Below are 17,644 nucleotides of genomic sequence, written 5' to 3'. Positions count from 1 at the left end.
CCCTATGTTTTTAGTCTTATCCCTGGTTTCCAATCTACTTTTAGCATTAAATTTAAATAGAAGTATAAATTTGAACAAGATAAAAGATTTACGTTTTAATTTATTTGACAAAATTTTGAATAGGTCATTATTTAGAAACGTTTTGCAATTCCCTTCCGCGGGAATAAAACGTTCGATCCCTAAAACTCCTGAATGTAAATGTTTTCCAACTTTTTATGACTCTAAACTTCCCTTTCATTTGAAATTGTTCCAATTGTAATTCTTTTACATTTATATTCTCATTATTGCATTTTGAAAGCAATGGGATTTCGTAGTCTTACTTAAGTATTGCTTGTACTCCATCTCCTTTTTCAGCAAAATTAAATAAATCCCAACAACCCCCATAGATGTTTACGTAATAATTGGACGGCCCTTATCCAGCATAGATATATGCACGTTGGCGGGTTTTCATGCGCATAGTTTAGTAATTTTTAAAGTTACACAGAAGTCAAGGGGACTCCTCATTGAAAAAGAATCCGTATTTACATACACGAAGAGAAAAAAATCTCCCAATTTCATCTGGTTAATTTCTCGTCGACACAATAGACAGTGCCAGCACAGAAGTTCTCGGTATATATTTATATAGAAGTTCATGGTTACTTGTGAGTGTTAATAAAAAAAAACTTACCCCTGTCCAACACCACCTAGAGCGAATCCTACTAAAGCTCTGAGTACAACCATCCAAGTGTAGGAAGGAGAAGCTGCACTAGACACCCCGAGAATAAAAATCATGATGGACGACAAACCGAGGCACTAGAGACAATATTACAAACAAATTATCTTATTCAGGATTCACAAAATCTTTATAATGTAATAAATATTTTCATGAAACCTAACTTTTTTAATAGTTAAATATCAGGTTTTAACAATAATCAATTCAAACAATTGGATTAATATTTAGGATGGTACACTATATGGACTAGGACACTAAGGATACAAAATATTTATTACATGTAAAATATTTTCATGAAACAAATGAACTATAGATTCAAGATATAGATAATAACAGAGCTACATCCCTGTTATCATTGTTGTATTCAGCTTTAATAATGCAGTTACGAGCCATAATATGTTATAAAAAGGTTTTATAGTTAGGCTGGTGGTTATATCAGTTCACATCCCCACTCCACAAGGGAGGGGGTGTGGAAAAATTTCCGGATGGTTCCGGTAGATGCTTATTGGAACATGTTTTTCAGCAAGAGACATGCGAAAATCATCGGTCTCGAAATTAAAAACTTACAAATTTTGATGTAAACAGGTTCCAATCGTACATACCTTTGTAACTCTACGCATAATGGAAAATCATTTAATGCTTCATAATAGGGAAGTGAAAGAGGAACAAGATTCTGAAAATAACTCCTCCTTTGAAATATAGATCCAATTATGATTAGTAGTTGGTCGCAATTAAAATGTAAGCATTTATTTCTTTTAAAATTTGTTACTTGAACTAAAGAAAAAGTCAAGAATCAATTTTTTTTCTTCAAAATTTAAGAAACTGCTAACAAGGGATAGCGGGAACGCCACTGGATTGGAAAATCGCATTCCGGGCATTCTTACCCTTCTGGTTCAATAAGTGACCCTGCGTATTTTATGTTTTTACCCTTTTGTGGTGAGCAACCTTTTAAGAAGCCTTTTCTTGCAATAAAAAATAGAAGTGGTAAGTAAAATATTTCAATTGAAATATCTATTTGTAGACAGAATTAAACATATAATTATGTCTATAATAAGATACTTTTAATACAATAATGCAATGTCTACAAAAAGATACTCATGATAGAATTGTTTATAATCGGATCTTATTCTCCTTTTTTAACGCTACAGCTCACAGTGAGCCTTGATTTCTTGTAAATTTTTACTAACCTTTCTGCTTTTAACCCTATGTGGATTTGGAGTATTGCTATTTTTGTAATAGCACTTTTTTAATCATTGCAATAATTGTGGTCTACGTTCCTAATTCAAAATCTGGACAAACGAATTCTATAACTGTGTGCCAACAGTTTTCGACTCCCGATGGCTGAGCGTTTCGTGCTATCGTGCCACAGGTCCTGGGTTCGATCCTCGGGCCGGGCAAGGTTGACTCAGCCTTTCATCTCTTCAGTGGGCCGATAAATGAGTACCGGGCATGCTTAGGAACTAAACACTGGGGGTTTCGCGTTCGGCTGACAGTCTAACCGGAACTGCTCCTGCAACCCGGAGCCCAGAGTCAAGAAAACTGAGATGGGCACAGTAGGTTTTGGCCCTCCATGGTCTGTCGCGCCGCTGAGTTTAGAGTAGTGCAAACATTTTTCCATTGTTTTAGAAAGTTCTCGAGATACGGCGAAATACGCAAAAGATAAAATTAACATTGCGGAGTTCAAACTTTTGTCCGCTCTCCTTGTCCAGTTGGGACCATATTTCCCAGACGGCTATCCCATGAATTTCGGGGCTCAAAAATCAAAATCGGTCCAAAATAAAATATCTTTATTCAGAGAAAGTTCATTTCTGTGTCTGATTTTGCAAGTTCAAATCTATCACCTGCACTAATTAATTAGCATATTTGAGGTCACCCCATCGAACCGTTGAGTTGGAGTCTTAAGATGTAAAAATCCGTTCGTTAGATCAAAAGTTATTCAGGGTGGTCCGCTTATTTATTATTATTTTTTTTTGTGCACTGCACCATAAAAATGAACACAAAGAGAACCTTACTATTATACTTTATTATTAATTTAAAATAAATTCCTGAAGTCAATTTTAAAGAAACTATAAGCTGATACAAGTATTTTCCGGCGTCATATTTAATAAATTACGAAGTTACCTCCATTTGTGGGACCTAGAGATAAAAAAAAAAGCTAACTATAACTGCTTATATTGAATATGCGATCTGGTTGGCAAAAATGTGTGCTTTTTTCTTCCTTTTTTTATTTTTTTGTTCAACAAAAAAAAATTATGTATTAAATAAAATATTAAAATTTTAACAAAGAGAACACTTCTACTGAAAAGTTTCTAAATTTAATCTATCTCTAGAAATTATACGTTAGCTCACTATTGCGTTTATTGAATTACAGCTATTGAATATTTTATTTTAGCTTACAACCCGCGTGGAACCACCGACTCAATTCTGAGTTAACGACTATCAATGTTCAGCTCCGTAGCCTCCATGTAATTTTGAACCCAACCCAGAAGACAAGGGAACTCCTGGATCAAACATTGGGACACACTAGCCTTCGTGGAAGTCCTTTTTTTTATCGGAACTAATCTGCATTTCTGTTGCACTGAGCAAAAAATCACGAAAACTTCCAGGGTGAACCCGCTGACATGGAAATGTACCACCATATTTTACATCAATATTATGGTCGGTGCCAGCCGGGAGCAGAATTCGTATAAAACAGTTATCCTTCGCTGGGATTCGAATCTGAGTTATTTCTTTGGGATGAGAACGCTACTTCTCCTGAGCCACCGTGACTCAGCTATTGAATATTTCCATATTTTGGTAAATTGAATAAAATTTAAATCACAAAGACTTCAACTAATTATCAAATCAAAAATATATTTAAATGTTATTAGAGAACTTATTATTAAAAAAAAACGGAAAAGAATTATCAAATTTGATTTTAATTTCGTTCTCAGGAAGTACCGATTCTCTCTCTTTTTTGGTAAAGAAAAAAAATTAGAGTCTAAAAAATTATGTTTTTAAAAATTTCATTATTATTTTAACCATTTAAAATAAAAGCGTTAAAAAAGAGCAAAGGCATTTTTTGTCCTAAAAAAAGTAAGTTATTATTTTTTTGGTGTCAAGTAAACATATGTGATGCTGTTATATCTTCTTTGATATTAAATAGAAAATATCAATCAATCTTGTCAATTCTAAAAAAGCTTCATTCGAACTAATGCTTTTCATGTCGCTTCTGTCTATTGAAAAACAGTAATTACATTCCTTTTTTTTACATTTAATTCTTATTGCGCGTCTAAAGTTTTTTTATTCTAGACATCTTTAACTATGAATAATTCCTAAACTAACATTGTGCCTAGCGCCTGTTAATACCAATAGATGGCGTTAAAATAATGTTTTAGTTCAGAAAAGTTTCGGTTTCGTTTCCCGTGTATCAGCAGAAAATCGACCTTGAATTGATTAGATACGCAGACGAGAATTGGCGGAGTGGCGCTTTATCAAAGATTGTTATTAACTCCTAGTTTTTCTGTAATTTCGTGTCATTAGTACACAAATATTGGAAACTTTTTGTATCATTCTTACAGTAATTCAAGATGAGTGATGTTTCAGGGAAAAGGATTAAAGAAATCCTGTATTTAGCTGCTGAATTCGATGACAACATGGACACGGATTTATTTAAAGTAATCTCCATGTCTAGCATTTGTAGAATATTTGATTCGAAGCAGCTGCGTGATGTCATTGGCGGAATTTTGTCTCTCTACGCTCTTATGAATAGAACATTGTTAGAAGATGAAGTTTTCCGAGACTCCTTACTGAACGAAGGATTTCAGCTAAATGCACTAAAAATCCGAGGTAAATCTGATTTATCGAACTATATAAAATTCGTAGATCCTGAATTAAATTCGAAATTTTTACTCTATTTGGATTCCGAAAATGCTCGTAATGACTACGCTCCTATACGTATTAGAAGGGTTTCGAACATTTTTAAAGAGCGTTTTTCCAATTTAAATTTTCCAATTGGCTTTATTGTTGCATTCACCGGTTTGTGCCTATGTTTGATGTGCAAGAGACTAACAAAGTACAACCATTTCGGATGGGTTAGACAGAAATGGAAAAGCTTTCTTGGAACAGTTGGACTAGATCATCAGTTTTCAGAATGTGGACCGTCTTACCATTTGATGCCAGGATTAAATACATGCAGTAAATTGTATACATTTTTTAAACAACATCGTGAATTTAGACGACGGCTTTATCTTGGAATTATGAAACTGTCATGGGAATCAGGATTGTGGGGAAATATGTGCCGAGCTGTGCTTCGTTTTGCCAAAGGATTAGAAATAAACCATATAGTTTTGATCAATACTTACATATTGCAAGATCATCCTGAATTAACTCATGTTGAAGAACTGAAATCGGAATTTCGAAAACTTCAAACTGCTTTTCGAGTTTTTCGGAAGGAGACGATTCCGGAAGAACAATGGCCCTACATTCAAATAATGAATAAAGTTCCGAGCGATATTTGGAGCAAGAAAAAGTTTCCAATACTGAGTTATCTATCTGTACAAATAGGTAAACGTATTCGAACAAATTTGGAAGATTACCATTGCGAATTATCGTCTGAAATGCAGGATATAGCAAATAGAATCATGGCTGAAATAATCAATTATGATTCTGCTTCTCAAATAGCACAGACTCCGTCTGAAAATAGCTTGGGAAATATAGCCATATTGTCTAATATGAGAAATGAAGAATTTCCCGAACTTTTTGAAATGAGTGACATTCTAGAAAAATCTCTTTATGCACTAAATGGTGTACGTAATTTTAATAAAGACGACGAGGATTTGATTTTCTTACCGAATGCTATTCCATGTTCTGAGATTAAGTATTTTAAAATATCTGAAAATGTGGATGGTGAGCTGCATAAAATCGTCTGCCTGTTGAATATTTCCAGAATTTATCAGAATGAATGCCTTTCAGAGGTTATTGGTGGAATGTTATCTCTTTTTGCTGCTGTTGATCCCGCAACATGGTCTGAAGAAGAAGACTGCAAAAAATCTCTGAAAACTCACGGATTTGAACTCTGCGAAATTCTTATAGAATCTGCAAACGATTTGGCCAGCCATTTTGTTTTTGAGAATGATGAACTAAACGAACTGTTTTTGAAGTTCTTAAACTTAACTTCAACGGATATCAGTTACTCAGTCACGATTAAACGTAATGATTCTGTGTGCCAAATGTTCAGAGGTTTATTTTTGAAAACATTAGCGATACCAAATATTTTTGCTTACATTGGAATGTATTTGCTTCCGATTTTTAAACAACTCGATGAAAATAATTATGATAGCTGGCTTAGACACAAATGGGTCACTTTTTGTAGATTAACTAATAAGTCTGTTATCGTCTCATTTTCGAATATACTTCTGCCTTCGCAAAGCACGTGCATCAACATACACTCGTTTTTTTATTCGAATTTTGAACTACGAAGAGCACTATTTTTAAAATCTTTGAACTTCTTAAAGCTTTCAGATCCGATACGTTTCATATTTTTAGTGATTTGTCAAAACGCTAAAGAAAGTGAATTAACTCACATATACTTGATTAACTACTTCATACTACAACAAAATAAACATTTGTTAAAGATGAAAGAATTGAAACCTGAACTTGTAAGATTTATGCGCGCAATAGAAAGTATTCGATGTATGTTGCCATCCGTCAATTTTGGTTGGCTGTATATAAAACTAATTAGTCACCCCAACGAAGTGGAATTCTTAAATAAAAATCATTTCCCTCTTCTCTTATATCTGTCAGACACAATTCGTGAAAGCGAAAATAAACCAAAATATGCTGGGGTCGCTGCAGTAACTGAATACTTTAAAAAAGTCGAAGAATCAAGAAAAAATTTCAGCAAATTTTATAACAATGCAATGACTGAAAAAAGTATTAAAAAATTTTTCGAACTGAAATTTCCAAACGGAGATTTATTATCTTCATTAGAATATGAACAGTTGAAACAGCTAACAATTAACAGTTTGCTATTTTCCACTTGTCACGACGAAACATTGGGGATAATTCCAGATGACAAAAAGAAGCAAATCATGGATATGTCTATGGAGGAGGTGAAGGAAAAATATGAACATTTTAAGTAAGTAAATTTTTAACATTTTGTTATAGTAATGTGACTAATTATTAAGACATTTTTAAATAGATTTAGGAAAATTTAAAATGTGAAGTATTCTTAGTTTTTGTACTGTTTCATAAATTAATACGATTTTATGAATGTTGTTCCGTAATTATCATCATTAAATAAAGTAAAATGTATGCATTTAAAGTCGAAACATAATATTTAAACGAGAAATTAACATACGCACTTTCAAAATGTGTCTAATCACTAGTGAGGAAAGTAGTACAAAAACATCAAAACCAGTTTACTTGATTGTGATTCTTTGATGCGTTTTTAACAATCTCTTCTTAACTCCTCTGCTTTCTCCAGAAATCAAACGTGTTTTGATGTTTACAGTACCGTTTTCCTTAGATGTAAATCGGCATATTTCTATGGAGTTATCGTTTCTACATGGCTTAAACGACTTAAAAAATCGCGATCCTTATTTTGAATTCAAAGGATTCTAAAAATATATACTAAAATATAAATGTAATAAAAATATATTTATATGTAAAAAAATATTTATAATTAAATATTGTGCAATAATGAAATGTAAACAAGAGGTGATCATTACAGTATATCATAAAACGATCGGTGCTGAAAGAATTAAAAAGTTGTTGGGGAACAAGTTTTTTACATATATCTAAATGCTTGGTTGAAAGTCAAAAATTGTTTGAAGAAAATAAAATATTTTTAAAAAAAATTGCAAATTTAAAACTTATTTTGCGCCTTGGCAATTGTAGTTGGCATGAAAGATCACGGTAGGTAAATTTTTTCAATTATTACCATTGTTAAAAACATTAAGATGTAGAAAAAAATTAATATTATTTAACTCTGTTGAAACAAAATTGTTAATATAAAAAAAATGCTATTGTTTTATAAACTACTTTAAATAACAACTGCTAAATAAAATAATTAAAAATAATTGTGCTTAAACTTTGTTTCATTGAAATTTTTGCGTCCGAATTTTAAAAAAAATATTAAATGTTTTTTATTATTACTCGTGAAATTATCTTGTATATAAACCCGGATAGTTTTTTTTTTTTTTTTAAATACAAAAAAAAAAAAAAAAAAAAAAAAAAAAACAGATTTGTTGAGAGTAGAAGCACATGCTCTTCTAGCTTCCCTCTCAACGGTGTATTTATGCCCCAATAATATAGTTAAAGCCTCAAAAATATATAGATAAGAAATGACAGGCGCCATGTTTTCAAACTATCGAAAAGAGGCGCCCATTTTTCTGACGTTAATGAGAAAAAAATCAAAGTGATTTGTAATATGAAACGAAAAGTCACCAACGAAAAACGGAAAAATAAAGGTAAGAAACAAAACAAGAAAAAAACACAGTAGCAGAGGGGAGCAAATATGGGCAAAATGCATTTCTGCGTGCTATGGAGAGGTGACTTAGGAACAAATGTCGCTAACAAGGGCATCAGTATTTATAGGAAAAATTTAATTAATCTTATGAATAATGTGTATTTTAGAAGCAAAAAAAGTTTTTTAATCAGCTAATATCTTATCGCTCAGTTTCTAGTCATCATTTATTTTATAATAAATATTTGCTCTAATTTGGGATACTAGCTCAGACAAAGATTATTTTGTTAAAAAAATTATATAGTTTTTTTTTTTTATCGATAGGTTCTTGTCATTTAATAGCCCTTTTTGAAAACGATTTTTGGGTTATCATTCTGACTTTAAATGACTTAATTTGGAAATATTTGGGGAAACCGAAACACATTTAATGCAAACAACTTTGAATTATTAAAGAATTACATAATTTCCACATGAATTTCACAAATTGATGGATTCTGAAGGATCAAAAAGAGACGTTGGACATTTTAATTAAAATTCTGTTTTTCACAGTCATTGAATTGATGTACTTTTATCATTAAACAATTTTGAAAAAAATAAAAAGATGTCCCTTTGTTTATTTAATTTAAGCCGCTTCTTCTGACTACCAGATGGCGACTGGTTATTTTCATGTCTACTTTGCGAATAACATTTTCTGAAATATAAATGATTCAGCTGTCAATTTTTAACTGGTTTCCGTTTCCTGCTTTAGGTTCTAGAGCAGTGTTTCCCAAAGTGTGGTAAGCGTACCCCCAGGGGTACGTTTCCCAAAGTGTGGTAAGCGTACCCCCAGGGGTACGGAAATCAATTTTGCGGGGGTACGCGTTCGTGCGCGAAATATCTTGCAACAAACGAAAATTTTCATGTAAAAGGAAATCCAGCCATGAAAATTTACGATTACGTATATTTCTTTTGGCTATTGTTGCAGAGTTAACAGTTAATAATTAGTGGTGCCAACAGTTAGTTGTGATTTTTAACTTTTGTGCGATTTTTTTAACAGTATAGGTTTTTAATAAATTCTACTTATTTTGATTATTTTTTATAAAATATAATTTTTATCCCTAACTTAGAATTTTTTACCAAAATGTAATAATTTTTTACCGAGAACTTTGTACCAAAAAAGAAAAGTAAACATATTTTCAAAAAAATACATTCATTTTTTTATCAGTGGTATACAGCGTTACGAAAAATTTAGAAAGGGTACACAAAATTCATAAGTTTGGGAAACACTGCTCTAGAACAGTGATTCCCAAATTTTTTTTTCGCTGTTGAATGTTGATTTTTGTCATAAATAATAAAGTATCTAAAAACAGTTGTAAGGGTAACAACCAATCAAAAAAAACTACTTTATTTATTTGAAATTATTTAATAAGAGGAATTTCTTCATAGTTTTTTTTTTTCATTAGTAATCTTAAATTAGGTTTCATATCTGACATTTGAATTCGAACCCCTGAATCTATATCTAATTTTGTTTGAAATTTAGTTTTTGGTGTAATTATATAAACTGAAAATGAAATAAATAGGACAGGTTATGGTTTTCGTTCATAAGAAGCCAAAAGAACAGCTATGAACGATGGAAATGGTTACCAGGGAAACATATTTTTGTTTTTTTATCAACGAAATATAATAATTTTATTTTAATTTGAAACGCGCGACAGGAAATATTAATGCAGTTTTTTATAAATGCAGGTCCTTTTCATTATTAGTTCGATGTTGCTATTAGAAAAATATTTTTTTTTTTAAAGGCATGTTTTTTTTAAAAAAAATATGACAGACAACGGAACTTTATCGCTTCGTAATTCTCTCTTTTGTTTTGAATAAATGAAGATAACATTTAATAAAAAATTTAACTGAGGGACCGTTCACTAATTGAACAAAGTACATAAGGCTTCCTATTCATCTTATTGTATTTATTTTTTTTTTTTTTTTAAATTTTCAGTACTCTTTTTACTTAATGAAAAAAGTCAATCAACATTTTAATAAAATGTCGATTTCTGATCTCTAATGAATATTTTCAGTATATGCAGTAACAAATCTTATGATTGAAATTAGTCATTTCAAAAAATTTAATTACTCTCTTTATCATTTAAAAACAATTGATATTAAGAATTCAATAACAGCAGAATTATCAAAATAGTTAATTTAGGGGAAAGACCATATATTAATTATCTTTTGGCAAAAATGTTTAGTTAGTCAAAAGCTATGTTTTTTTCCCAAAATGATTGAAATTCTTTTTTTAATTATTTAATTTATGAAATCTTGAATCCAATTGTTAATTTAAATAAAGTATTATTTTTTTAAATTAGAGGGACATTTAATCCAAGATTTTTTAGGTACATAATTAATTACCCATTTTTGTAATTTTTACATATTTAAGTAAATATGTTGGTTGCATTGAATTAACAATTTAATTTAGGAAAGTTTTAACTGGAAATATTTATTAATTCATGTGTAATGATATATTTTTTCATTGTATGAGTTACTTTTCTTATTAATTCACAACGCATCTTTATTATAAGAAAGTGTTAAGATAATATGGAAAATTGATAAGTTTGTGTTTAAAAAGAGTTTAAAATTAAAAAAAAATTTTTTTTTTCAGTTACTTTCATGTTCTTTTTCCCGTTACAATTTCCGTTTTCTATTATTATTTGTCTTAAGAATATTTTGTTATAATTAATTTAAATGTGCCGATTCTGATAAACTTTAATGTTTATTAAGACTATTTTTTTTATCGAAAATAAAGTAAAATAAAGTACTTTTGGTTTTCTGAGCTTGAATTATCTGATGTTTATTTTATTATGTTTATTTTTTGTATTAAATATAATTTACATTTTTATTAAATATAAATTTCGTTAAAATTTTCCTGTTTTCTTAATTTTTCATTATTTTCTGAAAAATTATTTAAAGTTATTAAAAACTAATCTTATTATTCATAAAAATTGTAGTAGCAGTAAACTTTTTAGTTTTTAGCAAAGACGTAAATTTTTATAGTATTGATATACTATAAAAATTTACGTCTTAATTTACTAAAATTTACGTCTTAATTAAATTTACGTTACCATATTATATTTCAAAGAAATCAATATAAAAGTAATTTTTAATATTTAATTGATTTCAAATTGCTTTAAGATTTTAAAATAAATTTGAACGTTTATTCATTATTTAAAAATTTTTACAAAATTTTATATTGAGTGATTACCGTAGAAAAACGTTCAAAGAACCTGTGATGAAGAGAAAAAATAATTTTTAAAGCTGGTCAATCATTATTTTTCCTTGTAAAAATTCTTTTTAATGGATTGATTAATATAAAGTTTGCTAAAAAAATTAGAATCAATAAAAGATGGATTTTAAAGACATTTTTCATACATTTAAATTTTTATTTATTCTTTTAAAAGATTTCTCATCTTTTGCTAGCATTAAATTTTATTATTTGTCAATAAGGTTAAATTGAGTTTGGCATATTGTAAATGGTACTAACTTCCTTAATAAAACCTGCGTTAAAATTGTATTATTCAAACGCTACATGCCACGTCTAATAAAATTATTCTTCATTCTTGTAGGAAAAGCTCTATTATTATGTAAGCTCTTCATGGGGAAGAGCTTTCTTCTTTCATATTTTTGCGACAGATGACAAGTATGAGTAATGCTCAAGTAAAGAAGCAGATTCTGTTTACCTAAAAAATAAAATCTTCTAAAATTGTAAAATTTATTAAATTTGGAAAACAAATTAATTGCATTAAAATAATTTATTTTTTATGCCGGCATGCATTATACATGCTTTATTTATTTATATGACAAGAAGAACTGGGATTTAAAATGATAAAAATTTTAATTACGTAATTGTTATTAAGAATTAAAATAATCAGTTTTTATTAATGATATATTTATGATAATATTAATCATAATTTGGAATTAAAATCAGAATTCTAAATGATGATGGAGATGGGGGGAAATTAGATTTAATACTCAAATGACTCAAACACGAACAGAAAAATATGAAGACGCAAGGTGGTTTTTTTAAAAAAGAATAAAAAATACTTTTGATTTTTAGAAAAGGAGCAAATTTTACTAATAAGGAAAACCATTTTTCTAAAAAAAGAAAGTTCTATCTACATTTTTTTAAGTCTGATTTTCGCCAACCTTGGAGCCTTTTATATACCTCCAAAAAAGTATTTAGGAATTTAAAAATGTATTAAATTATTACACCTACTTAATATTCGTTAATAATTAAATCCATAACTATGCATTAAGAATTTAAAATTAAAATAAAAAATGTATTAGCTCTACGCCTATATTTGATCAGTTACTTCACTAATTTTTCCGTAGTATGGCAATTATAAAACATTATTGTGTATGAAATAAACAATCTCAAATAGCTGAAGGTGGATTACTTAAAGCTGAAATACTTTTAAGTGGAAAATGCCGATGCCTTTATAAATTATGTTTTCCATAAATCACAAGTAAATTATTAATGAAGGTAATTAAAAGATATTTATTTTTGTAAGGCTTTGAAGTGATATTTTTATTTCCAAGTTTACTTACATTTTGAAATATTAAAACATGCATCGTATAATTTGTTTTCAATGATTTTTTTTGGCTTAGTTATTTTCATTCACCCAAGTTGCTTAAATTTTTACCTAGTCTGAGGCGCGTTATCTTGCTATCAAAATTTAAGTCCTTTACTCACTCAATGAATTTTATTTTGTAGGGAGCTTAGTGTAGGAGAAATAGAAAAATTACTCTCTCAACTTTTAGGACCATCGTCAACAATGACAGCGTCATGTTCAAACAATGGCAATCGTCGAGTCAACTTGGTAGAAGATAAGTGTCCAGACAGTTCGAGTGAAGGTGAACTTAGCGAACATCAAGATAATGATAGTGAAGAGGAAGTCATAAATGAAAAATTTCATATTAGTGGGAGTGAAGATAAATTTTTAAATGAATATGAAAACAATGAGAGCGAAGATGAATTATTTCAAACCTATTTAAGTGAATGTCTGGGCATTCTGGACGATGATGATAATTTCAGTGACTTTCAAAACAATGTGAGCGAAAATGAATTTTGAATCATTTGAAGGAACGTAAACTAAACAGTTTGAATCATACCAAAAAGCTGTTTCATTATTTTTTCAATTCTTCTCTTTTCTGATCAATAAAATTTGAAGATTAAGAATGAAAGAAATATATTTTTAAGAAATGTAATAGGATTCATCAAGATTAATTGCTATGTATTCATGGGATTCATCAAGATAATTGCTATATAGTCATGGGATTCATCAAGATTAATTGCTATATACTCGAGGGATTCATCAAGATTGATTGTTATATACTCATGTCGACCAACTGCTACGGAATTATCTAGCAAATGCAAAAGTTACGAATAAATATTTTTTTTCTTGATTTAATGAACTTGATTTTGTGGAATTTTATTTATAATTGAAAATCCAAATAATTTAAATTTATATGAGAAAAGCCATATAATTAATTAATGAAGATCTTTAAATGCTAGCGGAATTTCTAACTACGAATTACTTTAAAAAATTTATTTTATTCACTTTCAATGATTAAATTAGGTTTCGCAAAACGAGTATATTTTGGCGGTAAGAAATTAAAATTCATCGAAAATAATAAGGTCTATTTATTCAGAAAAAGTACGTTTTTGAGTTTGATTTCGTAACTTATAATATAGTCTGCATTAATTAATTAGCATATTTGAGGTCATCCCCTCTCTTTAACTTTAAATCTTAGAACTTGAAAATCCGATCATTAGATTAAAAGTTATTCAGAGTGTTTCATTTTCTTTTGCCGCGCTGTACATCGAACAAGTCAAACTATATTCGAATATCTTTATGAAATAAATTTTTGAACTCAATTGTTTTATATTTTATTTCATGTTGATCTATAATGTTCATTTTGTGTTTATTACTAATCTAGAATTCTACTATTATTTTGTAGGCTAGTAATAATGCCATAAATTGGAGTTTATTGCTAGGCTAGTAATTATACTATTAGTTTGAGTTTATTTCTAGGCTAGTAATTATACTAAAATGCCAAATGTGAGAACACGTTTCGTTTCGAATAATAAATTAAGAAAGAGAATTTAGATAACAATAGCATAAATTTTTTTGAAAGAAATAACAGAAAGATTTATAATTTTTTTTTAATTTTACATACTATTGTATTGAATTTTTGTAAAAAAATATTTAATTAATTATATTTCATCAGTGGTCATGATTTTCATTATTTTTTTAAATATTTATAGTGAAATTGTTCGAGAAAAATTAATAACATGGAGTAACGATCCAATATTATGAATTCGATATTATTTTATTTTGTGCAATAAGTTAGATACTTAAGATGCAAATTCGTTCTTGGTTTATATGTCTTGATACACGGCGTAATAGTAAATAGTAATGATATTTGAAAATCTCATCAAAAGTTGTTATTGGGTTTATGTTTTTTGAATGAAGGGCATCCATTTTATAGATATTTTGTCTTCATTATTTATGCATAGGTTTGTGTTATATTAATGTGATAGCACAGGACTGTCCAACTGGCGGCCCGCGGGCCGCATTGGGCCCGCCAACACACATTGTGCGGCCCGCCAACTTTTTATTCAGGCTTATCGGCCTCAGTTTTCTCATAAGCAAATTGTTTTATAATCCTTCTGTTCCATTGTTTTATAATTAATAATTCAACTATTAATTGCTATTGTATAAGAGGTAAGAGGGTATTGTTCAACTTTTTCAAACTGTGGCCCGTGGGGTCCTTGCAGTTGGACAGCCCTGTGATAGCATATTCAAGGTATGAGTTTTTTTGTAAAATAATTATTTTTTCATAGTTTTTCTTTTAGAATGATGTTTTCAACAAATTCAATGATAATTCAGAGAATTCAAAAGATAGTTCAAGGACTTAACAGACGATCAACTGTAGAAGCAGTGTCAGAATTCGGCGAAGCTGACTTACAGATCAATTCAACAGAGAGTGTATTGCAAAGCAATCCAGTCCAGGGAGAATTGCGAAACAATTTGTTTGAGGACGCATTGCAAATCCATCCTGTCGAGGATGAATTGCGAAACAATTTGTTTGAGGATGCATTGCGAATCGATCCATTCGAAGATGAGTTGCGAAACAATTTGTTTGAGGACGCATTGCGAATCGATGCATTCGAAGATGAATTGCAAAACAATTTGTTTGAGGATGCATTGCAAATCGATCCATTCGAAGATGAATTGCGAAGCAATTTGTTTGAGGATGCATTGCGAATCGATCCATTCGAAGATGAATTGAGAAACAATTTGTTTGAGGACGCATTGCGAATCGATCCATTCGAAGATGAATATGAATTTCAATAGAATATGACTACTTCAGTTGAAGTCATAACTTAAGGAGGGTGCAATCTTTTTATTGAATAAAAATTCTATGAAAAGTGACCTTTGAATTGAATATTGAATTATTTCAAGATATACATTACCGAGTGTTCTTAATAAATTTCATTATCTCTAGTAAAATTGCCTTTAAAAATTAGTTTACGCTTACACATCGATTACAAAAGTTATGTTGCTTCATAAATGTGTATATTGCTTTTGACTTGTCCTTAATAAATGAATGTTTGCTTTTGTGTTGTTATCTTCTTTCTCAAAATTTTCTAAGCCAAGTCGCTCATTGAACTACATTGTTTCTGTCTGGCTTAAAAAAAGCTTAAACGTTTTTTGTTCCAAGAAATATTAAATGCATTTATACATTTTTGTTTATAAACAGAAATAAGGTATTTTAATCAAATCATTATAACTTCAAACTTATCCAACCATTGTAACTGTCAGATTATTTCCAGTGTATAATCCGCTTTCAGTACTTGGCAATTTGGAAACAGAACAACGGTAGCACATAATCCGTAGATTAATCATATCGCTTAAAGAAATATAGTTTTAAAGAAGGAAGTATCTGAATTACAAATAAATAATGGAATTGGAGCTGGATTTTTTTAAAAGTTCCATGAATAAACTTGTCACTCATTAAACGTCGTATTTAAATCATTCCAAATAACAATTAACATAATTTTTTTTAATTTAAAACCATTTTTAATGAAATACATTTTATCTATTTAGTAATCTGAATTACTACATCAACTACCCTACAAAATTTATCTCCTTCACTATTTAATGTTAGGGACAGCCTCGCAACTTTTTTTCCGACGATTTTTTAAGTTGCGTGAAAAAAGGTAAATATTATTTCTTATAATTCAAAAACATGTAGAGGCGATTTCTCACGTTTGCTTAAGGAAAAAACTTACAACGTTAATTTTAGCACTTTTTAATTTAAATTTTAGAACTAAAATGTGAATCATTAATTGTCAGAACTCGTCTCTTTTCGAATAATAAGTTAAGAAAGAAAATTTAGATAAAAAATATTTGAAAGAAATCACATAAAAAGATTTGTTAACATTGTTTAAGTTGCATACATTTGTGTTGAATTTTTGAGAAAAAAGATATAATTAAAAATGATACATCAGTGGTCGTGTTTTTTAACCTTATTTGTTAAATAATATTTTTAAAAAAATTGTTTAAAAAAATTAATAACATGAAGTATCGATCCAATATTGTGAATTTGATGTTTTATTTTATGCAATAATAAGTCAGATACTTCGTTCGTTAGATACTAAACTAATGTAAATTCGTTGTTGGTTTATGTCTTGATTTACGGCTTGTGAAAAACTCATTAAACTTAGTCATTTGATTTATGTTTTCTGAATGAAGAGTATCCATTTTATAGCTATTTTGTCTTATAGAAAGCATTATTTATATTTATGTATTATATTAATGTGGTAGCATATTCAAGATATGTACTTTTGTATAAAATGTTTTATTTCCATAATTTTATCTTGTAGAATCACACCAGAGGTGTTTCAATTTATTCTACAAAGATTTCAAAGACTTTATGGACTATAAATTGTAGAAGCAGTGTCAAAATGTGGCAGAGATGATTTACAGAGTGGGGAATTGCGAAACAATTCGTTTGAAGATGCATTGCAAATCGATCCATTCGAAGATGAATTGTAAAACAATTTGTTTGAGGATGAATATGAATTTCCAATCGATCCAGTTGAAGATGAAAATGAATTTCAATACGGTTCGAATTCATAACTTAAGATGGGTGTAATTTTTTTTATCGAATGAAAATTCTGAGAAGAGATGATTTTTAAATTGAATATTGAATTATTTTAAGCTGTACAGTACCGAGTACTCTAAATAAATGTTAATACGTCTTTTAAAATTGCCTTTAAAAATTAGTTCGTACCCACACATTAATTAAAAAAGTTATGTTGCATCATAAATGTGTATATTCCTTTTCACTTGTCATTAATAAATGAATGTTCTCTTTTGAGTTGTAATCTTCTTTCTCAAAATTTTCTAAACCTAGTCGCACATTTAAAAAAAAATTAAAATGCA

The 17,644-nt window shown here is 29.3% G+C and overlaps 2 protein-coding genes across 6 annotated transcripts in view; one reads left to right on the top strand and one right to left on the bottom strand.

The window, feature by feature from the left end:
- Positions 1-17,644, bottom strand: part of LOC107438189 (synaptic vesicle 2-related protein) — an 80,296-nt gene that overhangs the window by 17,650 nt on the left and 45,002 nt on the right. For all 3 annotated transcript variants that reach the window (XM_071180652.2, XM_087149909.1, XM_071180655.2), the window contains one exon: positions 668-792. In XM_071180652.2, coding sequence (XP_071036753.2) covers positions 668-792 — 125 coding nt within the window. The remainder of the gene's footprint in view (positions 1-667; positions 793-17,644) is intronic.
- LOC107438196 (uncharacterized) lies at positions 2,927-17,579 on the top strand. 3 transcript variants are annotated; one of them, XM_016050414.4, is made up of 2 exons: positions 2,927-6,830; positions 17,083-17,579. In XM_016050414.4, exons 1-2 carry the CDS (start codon positions 4,282-4,284, stop codon positions 17,141-17,143), a joined length of 2,610 nt encoding a protein of 869 aa, XP_015905900.2. In that variant the 5' UTR covers positions 2,927-4,281; the 3' UTR covers positions 17,144-17,579. The 3 variants fall into 3 exon arrangements, with proteins under 3 accessions (XP_015905900.2, XP_015905897.3, XP_015905899.2); XM_016050411.4 differs by lacking the exon at positions 17,083-17,579 and adding an exon at positions 15,037-15,814; XM_016050413.4 differs by lacking the exon at positions 17,083-17,579 and adding an exon at positions 12,904-13,604.

The sequence above is a fragment of the Parasteatoda tepidariorum genome, chromosome 8 (assembly GCF_982258835.1).
Source record: "Parasteatoda tepidariorum strain Cologne lab strain chromosome 8, Ptep-v5.0, whole genome shotgun sequence".
Lineage (NCBI taxonomy): Eukaryota > Metazoa > Arthropoda > Arachnida > Araneae > Theridiidae > Parasteatoda > Parasteatoda tepidariorum.
The sequence above is the reverse complement of the archived record's forward strand: the minus strand, read 5'-3'. Positions and strand labels throughout refer to the sequence as shown.